This window comes from Schistocerca gregaria, chromosome 4 (genome assembly GCF_023897955.1).
Source record: "Schistocerca gregaria isolate iqSchGreg1 chromosome 4, iqSchGreg1.2, whole genome shotgun sequence".
NCBI classification, from domain to species: Eukaryota; Metazoa; Arthropoda; class Insecta; order Orthoptera; family Acrididae; genus Schistocerca; species Schistocerca gregaria.
Window position 1 is genome coordinate 571,694,880 of NC_064923.1, and position 16,020 is coordinate 571,710,899.

Below are 16,020 nucleotides of genomic sequence, written 5' to 3' on the forward strand. Positions count from 1 at the left end.
CTCATGTTGGATTGCTCTTCTTCTCTGTTGTTTCAATGACTTGTTGAAAACATCTTTCCATCAACTGAAGAGCATGGGGCTTTGTCCTGGTTGGCCTGGCTTAGGAGAAATGATAATCCCTTTGTATTTCTCAAACATTTTTTCCAAGACGGTCAACATTTATTACAGGGACTCCTTTTTCCCTCCAGATTTTCCATTCTAAGTTAAAGAATTCCACACAAAAATTTCCAGGAAAAGGACAAAGATTTTCATGTAGTACTTCTTGCCTTCCTTTCTATGTATTGGATTCTTAGCCGTTCTCTGATCACACAATCCACTCCTTCCATTGTGTGGTTGTAGTCAAGCATAAGCTTTGGCTTCGTTATTTTGTTTGATCTTATCTTAGTCTCCATCATATCACCAAGCATGGTGTTGTAGTGGTTAGCATGCGGACTCACATTCCTTTCCCTAAATCACTTAAGGCAAACACCGGGCTGGTCCCTTCAAAAGGGCATAGCTACTTTCCTTCTTGATCCTTCTCAAATCCAAGCTTGTGCTCCACCTGTGTTGTCGGCAGAACACAATAAACACAAATCTTCTTGTTTGTTCTTCCACCATATCACCATAGTGTGGATAGTTGAAAGAAGTATGACACCTTTCTTGTCTCTCAATTGAAAGATCTCCTTTCATACTTTTTTATTTCTGTAACTATCAGTGAACTTCAAAATTAGGGAATCTGCTAAATGTGGGGATGTGTAAAAGCTATCTGTCATTTGACAGTAATCTTGCTCCAGGAGTGATTTTACAAGGGTTAAAACAACTTGTGATGACAGTGGAAAATCTGTAAAGTCTGCATTCAGTTTTGCCACTTTCCCTGTGTAAATAATCAGGGATCACACTTGTCTGCCAGATGATTCACACAGCATGTAGAATTTTTTTCCAGATCTTGCCATTTTCACCAGGATATACTGTACCCAACCCAGTCAGCCCTTGTACAGAGGTGGACCTTCATCCACCATAAGGAAACATAAGAAGATTTTAATTTATTTTCACTTTGCAATAAACTGGTCAAATTTTTTAAGCTTAGGGTTTTGGGTCATTTGCTGCATCATACACTTCTTTATCAGAAAAATGGAGATACTTTTTGAATTGGCAAAACCTCTTGTTAGACATTACGTAATTGAAAAGTGGAGTTGATATGCTTGCCTGCCATGTCCAGTACATCTGCAATTCAGGTTTCTGAACAACACTGCAAAATGATTAGAGCAAGGAAAATTCAAAGTTCTTCATATTATGGTGGCAAAACATTACATCTAGTGGTTGAAGCACATTGGCCTGATACATTTAGGCCTTTCCAAGTGTACCATTTCCACCAAATCCATATCAAAAAAGTGTTCAAATATTTCAAGTTCATCATCAGCAAAAGGAATCATGTAGCCAGGATTAGCAGTAAATGGAAATCTTGGTGGAGCATGATCATTATTTTGATCAACAACATGGCACACACTCACCTGAGACCAATCTATATTGGTGTCTTCCTCACATTCTTCCTCCCTTGACGGAAGTTCAAAAGAGTCATCAACACATTCCAAAACAGGGATGTCTTCCCACTGCTCTTCCTCACTGGAATAATCTCTGTTCATTTTAGAAGTCTGCAAGCAGATGTAATATGCAACAACTACACCAAAATTCTATGAAACAACGTGGCAATGTTGTAACGACTTCATGAGCACAACCCAGTAGCAATACACTGTAACAAAATGCAAAATTACAAAAATTGCTAAGTAGTGATAGCAGAAGGAACTACAGGGATCATAATCTGGATCCTGCTGCTAACAAGTGACAATGAAAGAAACTGCAATGTTTATAATCGGGATGTTGGTGCAGGGATGCGTAAAATTTGGAGGCTCGAATTATCTCAGGATAACTCTAACAAGAGAGTTTGACCCAAGTTATCTTGGGATAATCAGTTAGCACGTTAAAGTAGCCCAAGAGAAGAATCCCTTACATGCATCAACACATTTCTCATTTGTATGACCTTCTTAAGCACCATTATATCATACAGTACTCCCTGTAGTTGATTAATTTTTTACTCTTTTTCTTGGGCAGTATATCATTATTTGCCTATCATCATCTACTTTGTGAAGGAGAGTGCTGTCCATAAAGGATATTGTGTCCTCTCTTAAAGATGTCTTGAAGAATGTAGTGAATTGCTAGAATACACGTGCCCACTATTCTGTTTTCTTACAGTTGTTAACCACTGTGAGCCTATTGTAATACAGTGCCTCTATAAAACTATTAATCATCTTTTACAGCTGACCTGTATTTTTGTTTTTAATGAAAAATCTCACATCCAGTTGCTTACTGGAATCTGCCTTGCTTTTTCTGTCTCCTAGTTTTATTGCTTGTTTGTTGACTCTTCTGTAGACAATTCTGGATTGAAACTCCTTCGTATAAAACTTTTTCACTGAAGTGTATTTCACAATAGTGCTGTTCCTGCACTTATCCTAGCTGCTAGGTTCAATAAAAATTTCTTTTGTGTGAAATCAGCTCGGAAGTGAGTAGAACTAGTGGACGTACACAAAACATAGAAGACAAAAACTTCTGAAGTCGCCAAAAACAGTTGTGTGGAACATATGGTAAAAACAAAATAAAATTCAGTTGACTAAAACTGTAAACAGTTATTCTTATCTGCAAGATAATAGCATTGAACCGGCAATTGAGGAAGAATGTTTCTAAGTATTAACATTTTGCGTGATACATCTTGTTTTATGTGACCTTGTACTGGTGAGCTACGAACATCGTATTTCTTCTGTGTAAATGTTTAACTAGGTAGTTTTACATCAGTAAGATTTCAGTTCGTATGTAAGCTTTTTGGGAATATTTTATAGTTGTTATCCAGATAGTTTTTTTTTTTTTTAACAACATAATCTAACTGCTTTAGAAAATTGTTTGTATTTCATTTTCATGACCATAGTGTCATCAGCTAAACATCTGTTAAACTGAACCCGTAAATTTTATAGCTTTCCTGTCTTTCAATTAACTAATTCTCAATATTTTGAAATCTAAGCACTATTGCATAAATGAAAACTGTTTGTATACAGATTATGCAATATACACTGAGGTGAGATGAGTCATGGGACACCTCCTAATAGCATGTGTGACTTTGTTTTGCCCAGCGTAGTACAGCAACTCAACAAGGCATGGACTCAGCAAGTTGCTGGAAATCCCCTGCAGAAATGTTGAGCCATACTTCCTTTGTAGCCATCCATAATCGCAAAAGTGTTTCTGGTGCAGAATTTTGTGTAAAAACTGACCTCTTGATTATGTCTGACGGGACTCATGTCGGGCAATCTGGGTGGCAACATTATTCACTCAAATTGTCCAGAATTTTCTTCAAACCAATCACAAACAGTTGTGGTCCGATAGCATGGTGCATTGTCATCCATAAAAATTCTATCTTGTTTGGGAATATGAATTCCATGAACGGCTGCAGATGGTCTCCAAGTAGCCATTTCCAGTCAATAACAGGTTCAGTTGGACCACAGTACACAATCCATACCATGTAAATGCAGCCCACACCATTATACAGCCACCACCAACTTATGCAGTGCCTTGTTGACAAGTTGGGTCCATGGCAGCGTGGGGTCTGCACCACACTTGAACCTTACCATCAGCTCCTTCCAACTGAAATCCGGACTTGTCTGACCAATCCACAGTTTTCTAGTTGTCTAGGGTCTTATCAATAATGTCTTGAGCTCAAGAGAGGTGCAGCAGGCAGAGTCATGCTGTTAGCAAAGGCACTTCAGTTGGTCATATGCTGCCACACCTTATTAATACCAAATTTTGCTGCATTGTCGTAATGGGTATTCTCATCATATGTCCAACATTGATTTCTGTGGTTATTTCATGCAGTGTTGCTTGTCTGTTAGCACTGATGACTCTAAGCAAACGCCGCTGCTCCCGGTCAAGTAGTGAAGGCCGTCAGCCACTGCATTGTCCATGGTCAGAGTTAATGCCTGAAATTTGGTTTTCCTGGCACATTATTGACACTGTGGATCTCGGAATATTGAATTCCCTAACAATTTCTGAAATGGAATGTCCCATGTGTCTAGCTCCAACTACCATCTCACATTCAAAATCTGTTAAGTCCTCTCATGCGGCCATAATCATGTCTGAAACCTTTCCACATGAATCACCTGAGTCCAGATGACAGTTCCACCAATGCTTTGCCATTTTGTACCTTGTGTATTGTACTGGTTGTTATCTTTCTCGTTTCTTAGCCAACTGAAATGTTGTTTATGGAATCTTGTGCAGTATATTGTGGTAGGATTACCCTCGCCTCTTTCACTTCTTGTTCTATTTTTTCTTGTACCACCCTCATTTCCTCAGGGTCCAGCCCCACATCATCTCCATACTCGTTGTAGTCCCCCAAATCCTCTGTCCTTCTACAATACCTAACTGGTATACTGGCTACTTCTTCATTGATCACATAGACTTTTCCAAAAAATGGTATCACCGCATCTTTCCCATTTATTTCAAAAATTATCACACTTTTTTAAAAATTTAACCTCACTTTGTAATGGTTAAAGAAATCTACACCAATCAAGATTTTTATACACAGATCAGGAATTATAAGGAAGTTATGAAGTATTCCCACCCCATTCATTTTCACTGGCAACAGAACTTCATGTCTCAACAGGTTTTTTTCACTTTTCCAGTACCTACAATAACCTGTACCCCCAATACTGACATAATTACAAGATCAGTCCCTTTTTTGCAATGATTCTAACCAACCTTTACTCACAGCACATTAATCACTACCTGAATCTGCTAAACACTGTATCTATTCATCGCACACCTGCAGACTAATTATTGGTTGACTCAATATTTTCCTTTCCTTACTAGTATCAGCACACTCCTCCAACAACTCGTTCACAACCTCTCTTCTATCGAAACCGTGCCTGTTTCCGGAAATTACACAGATTTTTGCAGAATCACTTTCACCACTTTTCTCCCCCATACTAAGTATTCTATCCACTAGTGGTAACTCAAAACTCCCTTCTGGTACTTCACTATTCTCCATTATAGCCTCTCTCTCTCTTCCCTTTCTCCACTATTAACTGGTTGACCCCCATTTTGGTCACCATCCTCCTGCTTCTCCCTAATAGCCTCACAAATGCCGTCATTTATAGACACTAATATTTCCTCCACACTGGCATCACTAATTTCCTGTAATTCTGCAGCCTCCATACTTTCTCCTTCCTCAGAACATGACTCGACTGTAACTTGGTTGCTACCCACTTTCTTGCAATCAGATTCTGTCACATCTTCCACTAATACACCATCCGTCTCGTCTGCAATACAGTGCTTACCAAAAAATCCTCTAAACCGCCATTAAACGTACAGATTTTTACATAGCTCGTTTCGTCTGTTGCTGCTACTTTCTCCTGTACCTCCCTTACAGTCCCTGTCTGGTTACTATAAACACATAAAAAAGGTTTTGCTAGTGGGCTCAAACTACTACTTCCCGTCTGGTAAATGCTAGCCCTTTCACAGACAGCGTTTAGTTTGATGGATTCTGTAATTCGGTATCCTTTCTTACGTTTACACATCGGTGCTGCTGCCTTTGCGCAACATCATTCTCTCACACTGGAGAAAACGATTGATAATCGTGCACCTGCTCCCCATTACTTCGGCTATCATTTGCAGGATAGCACCATGTCCCGGCACCTCTGCCCCTGCCATTTCCATGGAACATGTCAATTCTGTTAATGTTTACATTATGTCGCGGTCCTGCATCATTTGGTGGTCTGACATTACGATTTGTATGTTCCTCCTCATGCAATAACTTCTCAACCCTCTCCAAATGACTAATAAACTTATGTACATCATCCCTCGGTGCTGAAATAAGTTTGTTCCTCCAGTGCGTAGGTAGTTTGCCTTCCAAACCCATAACAATTTGCTCTGGCTCGATTTTGTTGTTTAAGTATAACAGATTTGTCATCCACTTTAACACGAACTTTTTTACACTTTCCCTTATGGGATTATACTTGTCCCCAGCCCAGAAGCTATTTAAGGGGGGTAGGACTTGAAGCAGGAGAGGCACCACAGGACATTTTATTTTCTACTGTCTATACTTTTACAAATAAATTCATAAAACTTCATCAGCATGACCAGGAAGGATTCAGGATTCACACTCATAGCAGTGGAAGTGCTAAAACATAAAAAAATATTTTTTTTTTCAGATATGAAATTGCATCATTTTTGCATTGGTTGCATTTGTTGCTATAGGTACATTTTTCTTCACAAGTAAGAGAGATTCTTTAATGAATTTTGCACAGCATACAAACCATACTTACAGGTGTATGAAACTCTAGAATTTTCCAAATCTATTAAAAACTGTGGTAAAAATTGAGATAATTAACTACAAAATTTGATTTTTTCTTAACATGAAGTTTAAAACATAACAGCTCATTCATTTTTTCATAAATTTAATAGATTCAAGAGTTTCAGACACCTGTAAGTATGGTTTTTATGCTGTGGAAGATTCATCGAACACTCTCTCTTACTTATGAAGAAAAGTGTACCTATAGCAACAAATGCAGCCGATAGTGAAAAAATGATGAAATTTCACATGTAAAAAAAATATTTGGTTATGTTTTTGAACTTCCGCTGCTACGAGTGTGAATCGTGAATCCTTCCTGGTCATGCTGACAGAGTTTTATGAATTTACTTGTAAAAGTATAGACAGCGGAAATTAAAAAGTCCTGTGGTGCCTCTCCTGCTCCAAGTTGGCCCGTTTGACGTCCTACCCCCTTTTTTGGACAATGAAAATAAAATGACAAGACTCACCAAATATACATGCAAAGGATGCAGCCAATATTTATGCCTACAACACTGCCACTATTTTTGTGTCGGTGGTTGTAAAATCGATCATGACAATGATGAAAGTTATTCAGAGTGACATTTTGTAAAAGTAGGGGTTGCTGAGAACATTCTTTTTGTTTATTTTTTACTAGTCCTAGTGATTTTAGTCAGGTTTAACTCTTTTTGACGAATTTCTATGAACTAATTTATACAAAAAAAAATGTATACATAGTTTATTTAATAAATAACATTCTTAATTCTTCCCACAAAAATAATTTCAACTCTTGTTTTTGGTTCTCAGTTATTTCTCTAGCTTCGGCTACTTTTCATTAACTAAGTTTTCAAACTCTATCTCATCTGTATCAAAATCTTTGACATGGCCTTCAATGTACTTACCTTCTTTTGTAAATTCAGTGCTGTTCACAGTCTTATTCATACATGACACATTTGATGTAAGAAGTTTCGTAGCAATTACTTCACCACTTGGTACAGTTATCATTAATTTCTGTCAAACCAAATCAAATGCTACATTTACTTTTGTTATCCAAGACATGCCTAGGATAAAATCCTCTGTGAGATCCGGAATAACAAGACACCCATGTGACCACGATACTCCTTCAATCTCAAAAGTAATAAAAGCCTGACTCCTGATTAACTGTGCCTCCCAGTAGCACCTCTTACTCTTAATTCCTTCCACAGGTAACTCAACATAATCCTTATTATTTTTCAGTTTTTTACTTAATGATTCTGATATCCCAGATACTTGACCTCCTGTGTCCACTAAACACTTTCCTTCCATGATCCTATCTGTACATCAATAAACGGACTGGTTACATCAAAGTTGAAATTTTTATTAATATTCTCATGTAATAAGTCATCTTCAATTTCACTAAATCCATATTCCTTTCTAGTGTCCTTACCTGTATCATTACTACCAGAGTTATATGCTGCCATTACTCATAATTGCATTTTCTATGGTCTGATTACTATTCCTGAGTATTTCATTAATCCAACTACATTCATTTGTGCTATTGTGTGTGTCTTCTTTATATTTCTCTCTTAACATTTGTGCAATGTGGTACCACCATTCTGGATAAAAAGTTTCACTTATATCAAGTGTTACCTTTTCAAAATTTTCATCATTCTTAATGGCACTACTGTTAACCCATAAGTTAAACAAAATTGCTCACTTTCTGACATTTCATCATCTACTCCCCTAATGCTGTTAAGATTACCTGCTGTCAATTCCCTCTCATCGTTTTTCTTACATATATTAAGATCAAATAGCTCATTGACTAAAATTCTGGCATCCTTGTCATTCAAATTGTCAACTGTGTTCACGTGTACCTCACTAACTTCCTTACTATCCTCTTTTATATTAGTAATCGCTAAAGATACCAACTCCTCACTTCCACCAATAAAACATCTTTCTTCACTACTATCCTCAATCTCCTTTTCTTCCCAATCAACATCACAAAAATTATCCTCTTGATCCTCTGCACCCTTACCTTCATTATGCAGATACACATTTAAATCATCTTTACTAGGTGCAATTTTCATTCCTAGCCCACCAATCTCTTCCATAAGTTCTCTGATTCCTAACACACTTTGATCATTTGAACAACTATCTTCCAGCAAGGTGTCCCTCTCAGACCACTCATAGAATGAATCTAAGTTTAATTCTTCTTCACAGTTCTCTAAGCAGTCAGTGTCTTTAAATAACTTAAATTTTGTTTCTGTTTTATTTGTATGACATATATTATTTGTCACAGATATCACATTAATGGGGTAACACTTCTCTTTAAAATAGTAATTTGACAGTTGGGGTTGGCCCTTTCATTTGTGTAAAAAGTAGCTCCTACCTTGCGGACCGCCAATGGAGCCCTATTCAGTTTTTTAACTCCTGTTCATTTCTCCCCATACCATTATGACAATGCCACTCCTTTGGTTTATTTCCGAAGTGTCTGTTACCAAATTGATTATGATTATTTCCATATTGATCCTTGTAATGGAAATTGTTTCGTTGTGATCCCTTGAAGTTGTGCTGGTGATTTCTCTGATGAGAATCATTACTTCCAAAATTATGGGTTTCTTTTTATCGTGTTGTGTGTTTCCCCAATTTGTATGTCCTGTCTTTCAAAAATGGTTTCGATTATGGTGTGGTGGTTTCCCCGTTTTCTCAATAATTCTGTCTAGTTTGTCTACATGTTTCAAAAACTGATCTATTGTGTCATCCGGTCCATAAGCTAACTCCCACTGTAATTCATATGGTAGCCTTCTTTTTAGTGCATCGATTTGAGTGAGTTCATCAAAAGGTTTGCTTAGGTGAGTGAGTTTCCTTAACTGATCTTTGCAAAATTGCTTCATGCTACCAAACTCATGTTTATAACCAGGTCCATTCAAGAATTCGCTTTTTATTCTAGCTTGTTCTGTCTCTGACAAGAATTTGCTTAAGAACCTCTCCTCAAACTCTGCAAAAGCCATTCCCTCCATACAATAATGGTTAGTCCATGAAAAGTTTTTACTGGAATGTTGCACCACATAGTGCCAATATTGTTCGCCAAACTATTGGTGACCATATTGCTACTAACACTTTAAAGTTTTTTTAGTGATGTCACTAATACTATTTTCTAAGCTCTTGACTTCATCTTTGCTTATTTGCTTATTTACATCTATTTTTTCAGCAGTGATTCCAGTCTTTTGTTCAAATTTGCCTTCTGCTTGAACAATTTTATCTTCTACAAACAGGTGTCTGCTAGTGTCTGTATATGTGCGGATGGATATGTGTGTGTGCGCGAGTGTATACCTGTCCCTTTTTCTCCCCAAGGTAAGTCTTTCCGCTCCCGGGATTGGAATGACTTATTACCCTCTCCCTTGAAACTCACATCCTTTCGTCTTTCCCTCTCCTTCTCTCTTTCCTGATGAAGCAACCGTGCAACCGTGGGTTGCGAAAGCTTGAAATTTGTGTGTGCCTGTGTGTGTGGAACATTTTAAACGAGTCCATTATTTACCATAAAAGAAAATATTCATAATTAAATAAATTAAACATGTTTTCTGACAACATAATGAAATTACTTTAACTCTTTACTGTGGGCATCGTACTTTTCACGTGCATATCGCTATCCCATGACATTTGTCACTTCAGTGTATTGTCTTTGACAACTTCTTTTCATAATTAAATGAAACACTTCACTTCATTAAACTCTGCCCAGTAAGAGAGGGTCATGGGTTTTCAAATAAACTTTTCAGGCAGTGTCGCACAATCTTAACACTTCACCAACAAAGTATAATTTCCATTTTTCATTGTTTCCTTTAGTTTCATTCTTAATAGTAGTACTGAACTTTATATTTGCGGCTTTCTATAATATTTTAAAAACAGAGCAGTTATTCCTTATTTTATGTTGAAATTTGTATCCTCATCACGCCTGATTTTTCTGAAAATAATTTTTGATGATATAGAAAATTAAATAATTCATTTTTTCCTTTGCAGACAGATTATCACTCTCTCTCATCCTTTACATAATAGCTTCCTGTGCATCCATATCCTAATTACGGATGATGCCCAGTTCTTCATTATTTCCTATCTCTTCTACTAAATTAATACTTACATTCATTTCACTATTTTCTGTGGTACTTTTGATAAAATATTGGTTTCCCTTAAATAAATACTTGCTCCAGAGTTAGGATCAGGCAATCAAACTGTTTGTAGTTCAGTATAGCATAATATTTTCCCAATCAGTCTAATCCTAATAGTAATGGTACATTCATATTTTGGATTACTAAATAACTTTGAGTACAAGTTTACCCCTGTATCCAGTTATACACACCATTTTAATTTCATATACTGGTAATACCAGACAAATCAATTTTTTATTTTATTTTTTTTAAAAAAATTGATTTTTAACTCTCACCTCCTGAGTCCAAAATCCTCCCCACCCAGTAAGTGGTACTTTATAAGTCAAAGTACCCTTACTGGTTTCACTTGAGACGCACTATTATATATCTGATTTTCCTGTACCAATTCCTCCCTGAAAGAACATTCTTGATCTTGGACCTTCTTTTTTTTTTCTTCTAGTGGCCTCTCAGTTCGGTGCACTCCATAAGACCTGAGTGTTTTTTCTGGATGCTCTGCAATAACTGTGCCTGTGGTATGAGTCTCTTCTAGCCTCTTGTTGTGGTTATCTTATGTCTTCCAAATGCAAAAACTATCGGGACACCAATTATAAAATATTCCTGAAAGGAACTTGCATACAAAGTGAAATCATGCTGAAATGCAACTATCTAATCTAAAATACATACAGAAGAAATGATATGCGTTTACATCAGCTGATGCTCAAGTGAAACAAGGCTTATGGCGGCATTTGTGGGGACGGTGACAGGACCGCTTCAGTAAATGATTTAGTTTTCATCACTGTAGGTCAGCAATGTATATGCCAACATAGCCCGACATGAACAGAACAGAAATGTATACCTTTTTTCTTTACAGTTAAAAATAATGGACGTAGGTAATCAGAAGAAAGTGGCGCTATCTTTTCACAATCGCTGCTTCTCGGCTACAGTTGCTCTGATCGGCACAGCAATTGTCCTCTCCAGCAAAGTACATTCAGCCATAGTGCTCCGATGTCTGATGAGTCTAAATGAAACATAAAAATACACGCTTTCTAATTATTTCATAAAATCATAGCCCGACATGAACAGAACAGAAATGTATACCTTTTTTCTTTACTGTTAAAAATAATGGACGTAGATAATCAGAAGAAAGTGGCGCTACCTTTTCACAATCGCTGGTTCTCGGGTACAGATGTTGCTGTGATCGGCACAGCGATTATCCTCTCCAGCAAAGTACATTCAGCCATAGTGCTCCGATGTCTGATGAGTCTAAATGAAACATAAAAATACATGCTTTGTAATTATTTCATAAAATCATGATGTCACAAAAATCTCTTTAATTACATTTAAAAAGAAATGAATATCCAGACATCGCTCAGAAATTCTTCTACATTACACAGTGTATCTGTAATAAAGTGTAGCTCATAGCATTAGTGTATCTGTAATAAAGTGTAGCTCATAGCATTTTTACGTTTGTAATTTCCAGAAAGGAAAAACAAAAACTTTTATTGGTGCTTTTATCTGAATGTTATTTGCATTTTGCCGACACACTTGCATTTTACAGATACAAAAACCATTCTGTACATACTGTTAAATTTGCATTTTTGCAGAGTTTCTGTTCGACCAACTCGCAAGACAAAGGAAGCAGCTGCTATATACATGGAATTATTGGGAAAGAAATTAGCCACACCAGATCAGGAAGTAGATGAGGATTCTCTCTCAATAGATAGTTTTCCAGAGCTGCCAAATTCAAGGAGAATTGGTAAGTAGCCACTTTCAGACAGACTTAGGTATACTCAAATAATTTTGTACTGCTTTTTCCAAACATTTGATCGGAGATACCATGTTTCTCTCAATTGTTTGTGACATTTGAGTTGTTGAATGGTGCAGTTGTAATACAAAAGTTTTAATATGGAGCCACATTTGTTCTGCCTGGAAAAAAATAAATTTAATTATACACACTGTATCACCGCACACTTTAAACCTTCTTAAAATGTCTCGAGCATCTTCTAGTTAAGAGAAATTAGCCCTGGACAACCATGAGAGAATTTGGAATCCCATAGAAACTTACAAACATAACCCAAATATGCATAGAAGATGCCATTTTTAGGATCAAAATTAAAATTCTCATTGCAGATGGATTTAATATGTGGTCTATCCGCATATTTATCCATTCTAGCAATTAAAAAAGGATCCAACTCATCAGAAAACTGAGCACAAAATTTTAAAAAATTCCAATATTGATTTACATGACCTTGCATAGCAGTTGACTAAAGTCCTCAGAGGAACTGATTTGCAATTAATACCAGAAAACAATTTTTTTTTGCTGATCTGTGCTCCCAAAGATAATGATCATTTGAATCTTGCATGTATAAATTGCTCCATTTAAACAAGTCAATGAATTTAGTTATCTTAGAGCTATCTTCGGTATAGCAAATAATTTAACAGATTAAATCAAAATTTGAAATCAGAATGCGTATATATTACGCTTTGTTAGATATCTTAAAGAGCAGAAATATCTGTAGGAAAAGTGTTATATTTAGCAGCAAATCAGTTATAAAACTAGTTGTAACATACACATGTGAAACCCAAACACTGCCAAAGAAAGATGAGAGACCTAGTATATGTGAGAGTAAAACACTACGTAAAATTTTTGGAGTAATAAAGGATCATGTCAGTATGTGGCAGATAAGAATTAATATTTCAATAATAATTATATATCAGTAGTAACGCATTTGTGTTCCTAACTGTTCCTGCACTGTTGAAATCTCTGTACTCACTCAAAAGAGGCTTTAATTACTTTTACATATTTGTACATACTCCACAATCCACTGTACAGGGCATGCCAAAGGGTGCTTTGTACTAACATTAGTGATTTTTCTATCCTATTCCATTCGCGTTTTAAGGGAGGGGAAGAATGATTGTCTGTATGTACCTGTACACATCCTAGTCTCTCTCCTCTTAATGTCATGACTCCTACATGAGATATGTGATGGTGGCAACATAATGGTCACACTATCTCTACTAATACAGTTCTGCTACTCTGACGTTTGGGCTACACTGTTCTGTTATGATCCTAGCAGTGTGTATGTGTGTGTGTGTGTGTGTGTGTGTGTGTGTGTGTGATTTCATTTTCTGCTGTGATACCTATTTGATGGCAACTTTTAAACATTGGAGGAGTATTCTAGAACTGGTCACAGTAGTGGCTTGTATGAAGTTTCAGGTACAGATTACTGTGCTTTCTCGAAACCCTTGCAACATATCTGACATCTCCATTCACCTTCAATAATACTGCATGTTCCATTTCATATTGCTCGCATATTGTGTGCTCCAGAGGTTCACCATCTATTTTGTAGTGGAATTTTGGCAGATTTTTCTCTGTTTGTTATAGATATTGTCTTGAATTAAAAATGAGCTGTTGAAGTTTTGTCCCAAGGCTTTCTGCATTATTTACAATCATCCATTGACAATACTTCCCTGACAAGAGCATCATCTGAAAACAATTTTGTAGTGTTGCTGATCCTATCTGGTAAATAATTAATATTATGAAAAGGTTAGCTGCTACTCACCATATAGTGGAAATAGAACTAGCACACACATGACCACAGTCTGGTTGCAAGCAGCAGCATGTGATAGGAGAAGCAATCTGAGCAGTGGGGGTAAGGAGGAGTCTGGGGCAGGAAGGGGAAAGGGATAGCAGTGTAGGGGTGGTGCACAGTAAAATGCTGCCTCTGGGAACATCAGGAACAAGATGGGGAGAGGATAGGGCAGTTAGGTGTAGTCGGAAGGCGGAAAAGGGGGGGGGGGGGGGCGAAAAGAAGTAAAAAGACTGGTGCAATAGACAAACGCATAGTGCTGGAATGGGAACAGAGAAGGGGATAGGTAGGTGAAGGACAACGAGTAACGAAGGTTGAGGCCAGGACGTTTATGGAAACACAGGATATATTGCAGGGAGAGTTCCCACATGCGAAGTTTAGAAAAGCTGGTGTTTGTGGCGAGGGTCCAGGATTTAAGGAGGTATTCTTTCATACACTTCTTACAAGAGACTATTCAGTTTTGAGAGCTGAGTGCTTCTCAATGTTGTCTTGCAAACCTATGTGAATGGGAAGTGCGGACAGGCCAAAGGCCTAGTGGATAAAGTGGAGATTGTGATACAACATGTCTTGTTTGAACAGTGACATAATAAATCAGACAGCTCTGCATGAGACTGTGATACCAATATACTATAATGTCATATCCTAGGACATATTTTAAACTTCATAATATTAGGAACACTGTAGAAATATGAGGTTTTGTGTGAAGGAATTTATTGTTTTTGGTTGAGAACAGTCCTATAGTAAATCCTGTATAGAAACAAAATACCATAAATTAAACAATTATATTTCGTTATGAGAATTCCATACATTACCAAAAAATTTATATCTCTGCATAGCTTGACTGACAACTACAGTACAGAGTCACACATTAATTAAAAATAACTTAACTATATTTACCTGAGTTTAAGCAACCCCTTTTTTTCCAAGAGGCTTCTTGAGAAAACGTTATTTTTAACATATTTTGACTAATTAAAGTTACAAATTTTTATTGACATAAATATCTGCTTAAAAAGTTAACATTATACCTAGTCTAAATTTATGCCATCGATTAGTTCTCTTCATTTTGATAAAACAAGGAGAAATAAAATAAACAAAAAGAAATGGTTTAGGTTAACTTGTGATTCTGAAGTTGTGGTCACCATGGAACCTGAGAACTCAGCTGTTCTTATCTAAGCGTATCCTCTGCCTGCTGCTCTCTCATTGGCTGTGTAGAACTAACAGCTGACACTCCCCATTTTGTTCCCATTGTACTGTATGTGTTGGTGAATGTTGACAAACTTTCAGCACATAACACATAAGTATGTCCTGGGCCCCTATCTAGACTTTAACCATCTCCTGCAGAAATGAATATTATTGTGGAGTACTTCCCAATTTTAAATTCAAATTCGACTACAAAAGGATTCAGGCAAATTGCAGTTAATTTTCCTTGTTATTTCACCTGGATGTTACCATCATGTTCTAAAGGTGATTAAAAGCTGGTAATGTTTTTACTCAGTATTCTAAAATGTGAACAGCAATCAAATTTCTCATTTGTAACCCACTTCGTAAATTGTTACAGTCTCTCATAATCAAATAAAATATTGATTCGGGTTCAGAATCAAATAATGTTTTTTGAAGGACAACATTTCCACTTTTGAAAGTTACCTTCACTTAAAAAGCAGCGTAGTATCTGTGTATGGTATCCATACATGTATGAGAGCTTTCATTGCTTCTTTGTTCAAATACAACAACAGTTTGTAAGGTGATAGAATTTAGTGCTATTTCTTCGTGTCTTCCACAAAATATCAAATTTTAAGCAGGGCAATAGATTGTTGTAGTGGCTACTTCGTTGTTTCTCGCATATCCCTTGCACTGGTGCCTTGCGAGTCAAATGTCACTTGGTTGTTCAAATGACATATTGGGAAATCTTGAATGTGTTCAAAAGCAAGTATTGTATGTCCAGCCCTGCCCTTCTGAATTCTTCAAA

At 36.8% G+C, this 16,020-nt stretch overlaps 1 protein-coding gene across 13 annotated transcripts in view; it reads left to right on the forward strand.

The window, feature by feature from the left end:
- Positions 1 to 16,020, forward strand: part of LOC126365822 (uncharacterized) — a 182,930-nt gene that overhangs the window by 57,024 nt on the left and 109,886 nt on the right. For all 13 annotated transcript variants that reach the window (XM_050008432.1, XM_050008439.1, XM_050008433.1 and 10 more), the window contains one exon: positions 12,069 to 12,220. In XM_050008432.1, coding sequence (XP_049864389.1) covers positions 12,069 to 12,220 — 152 coding nt within the window. The remainder of the gene's footprint in view (positions 1 to 12,068; positions 12,221 to 16,020) is intronic.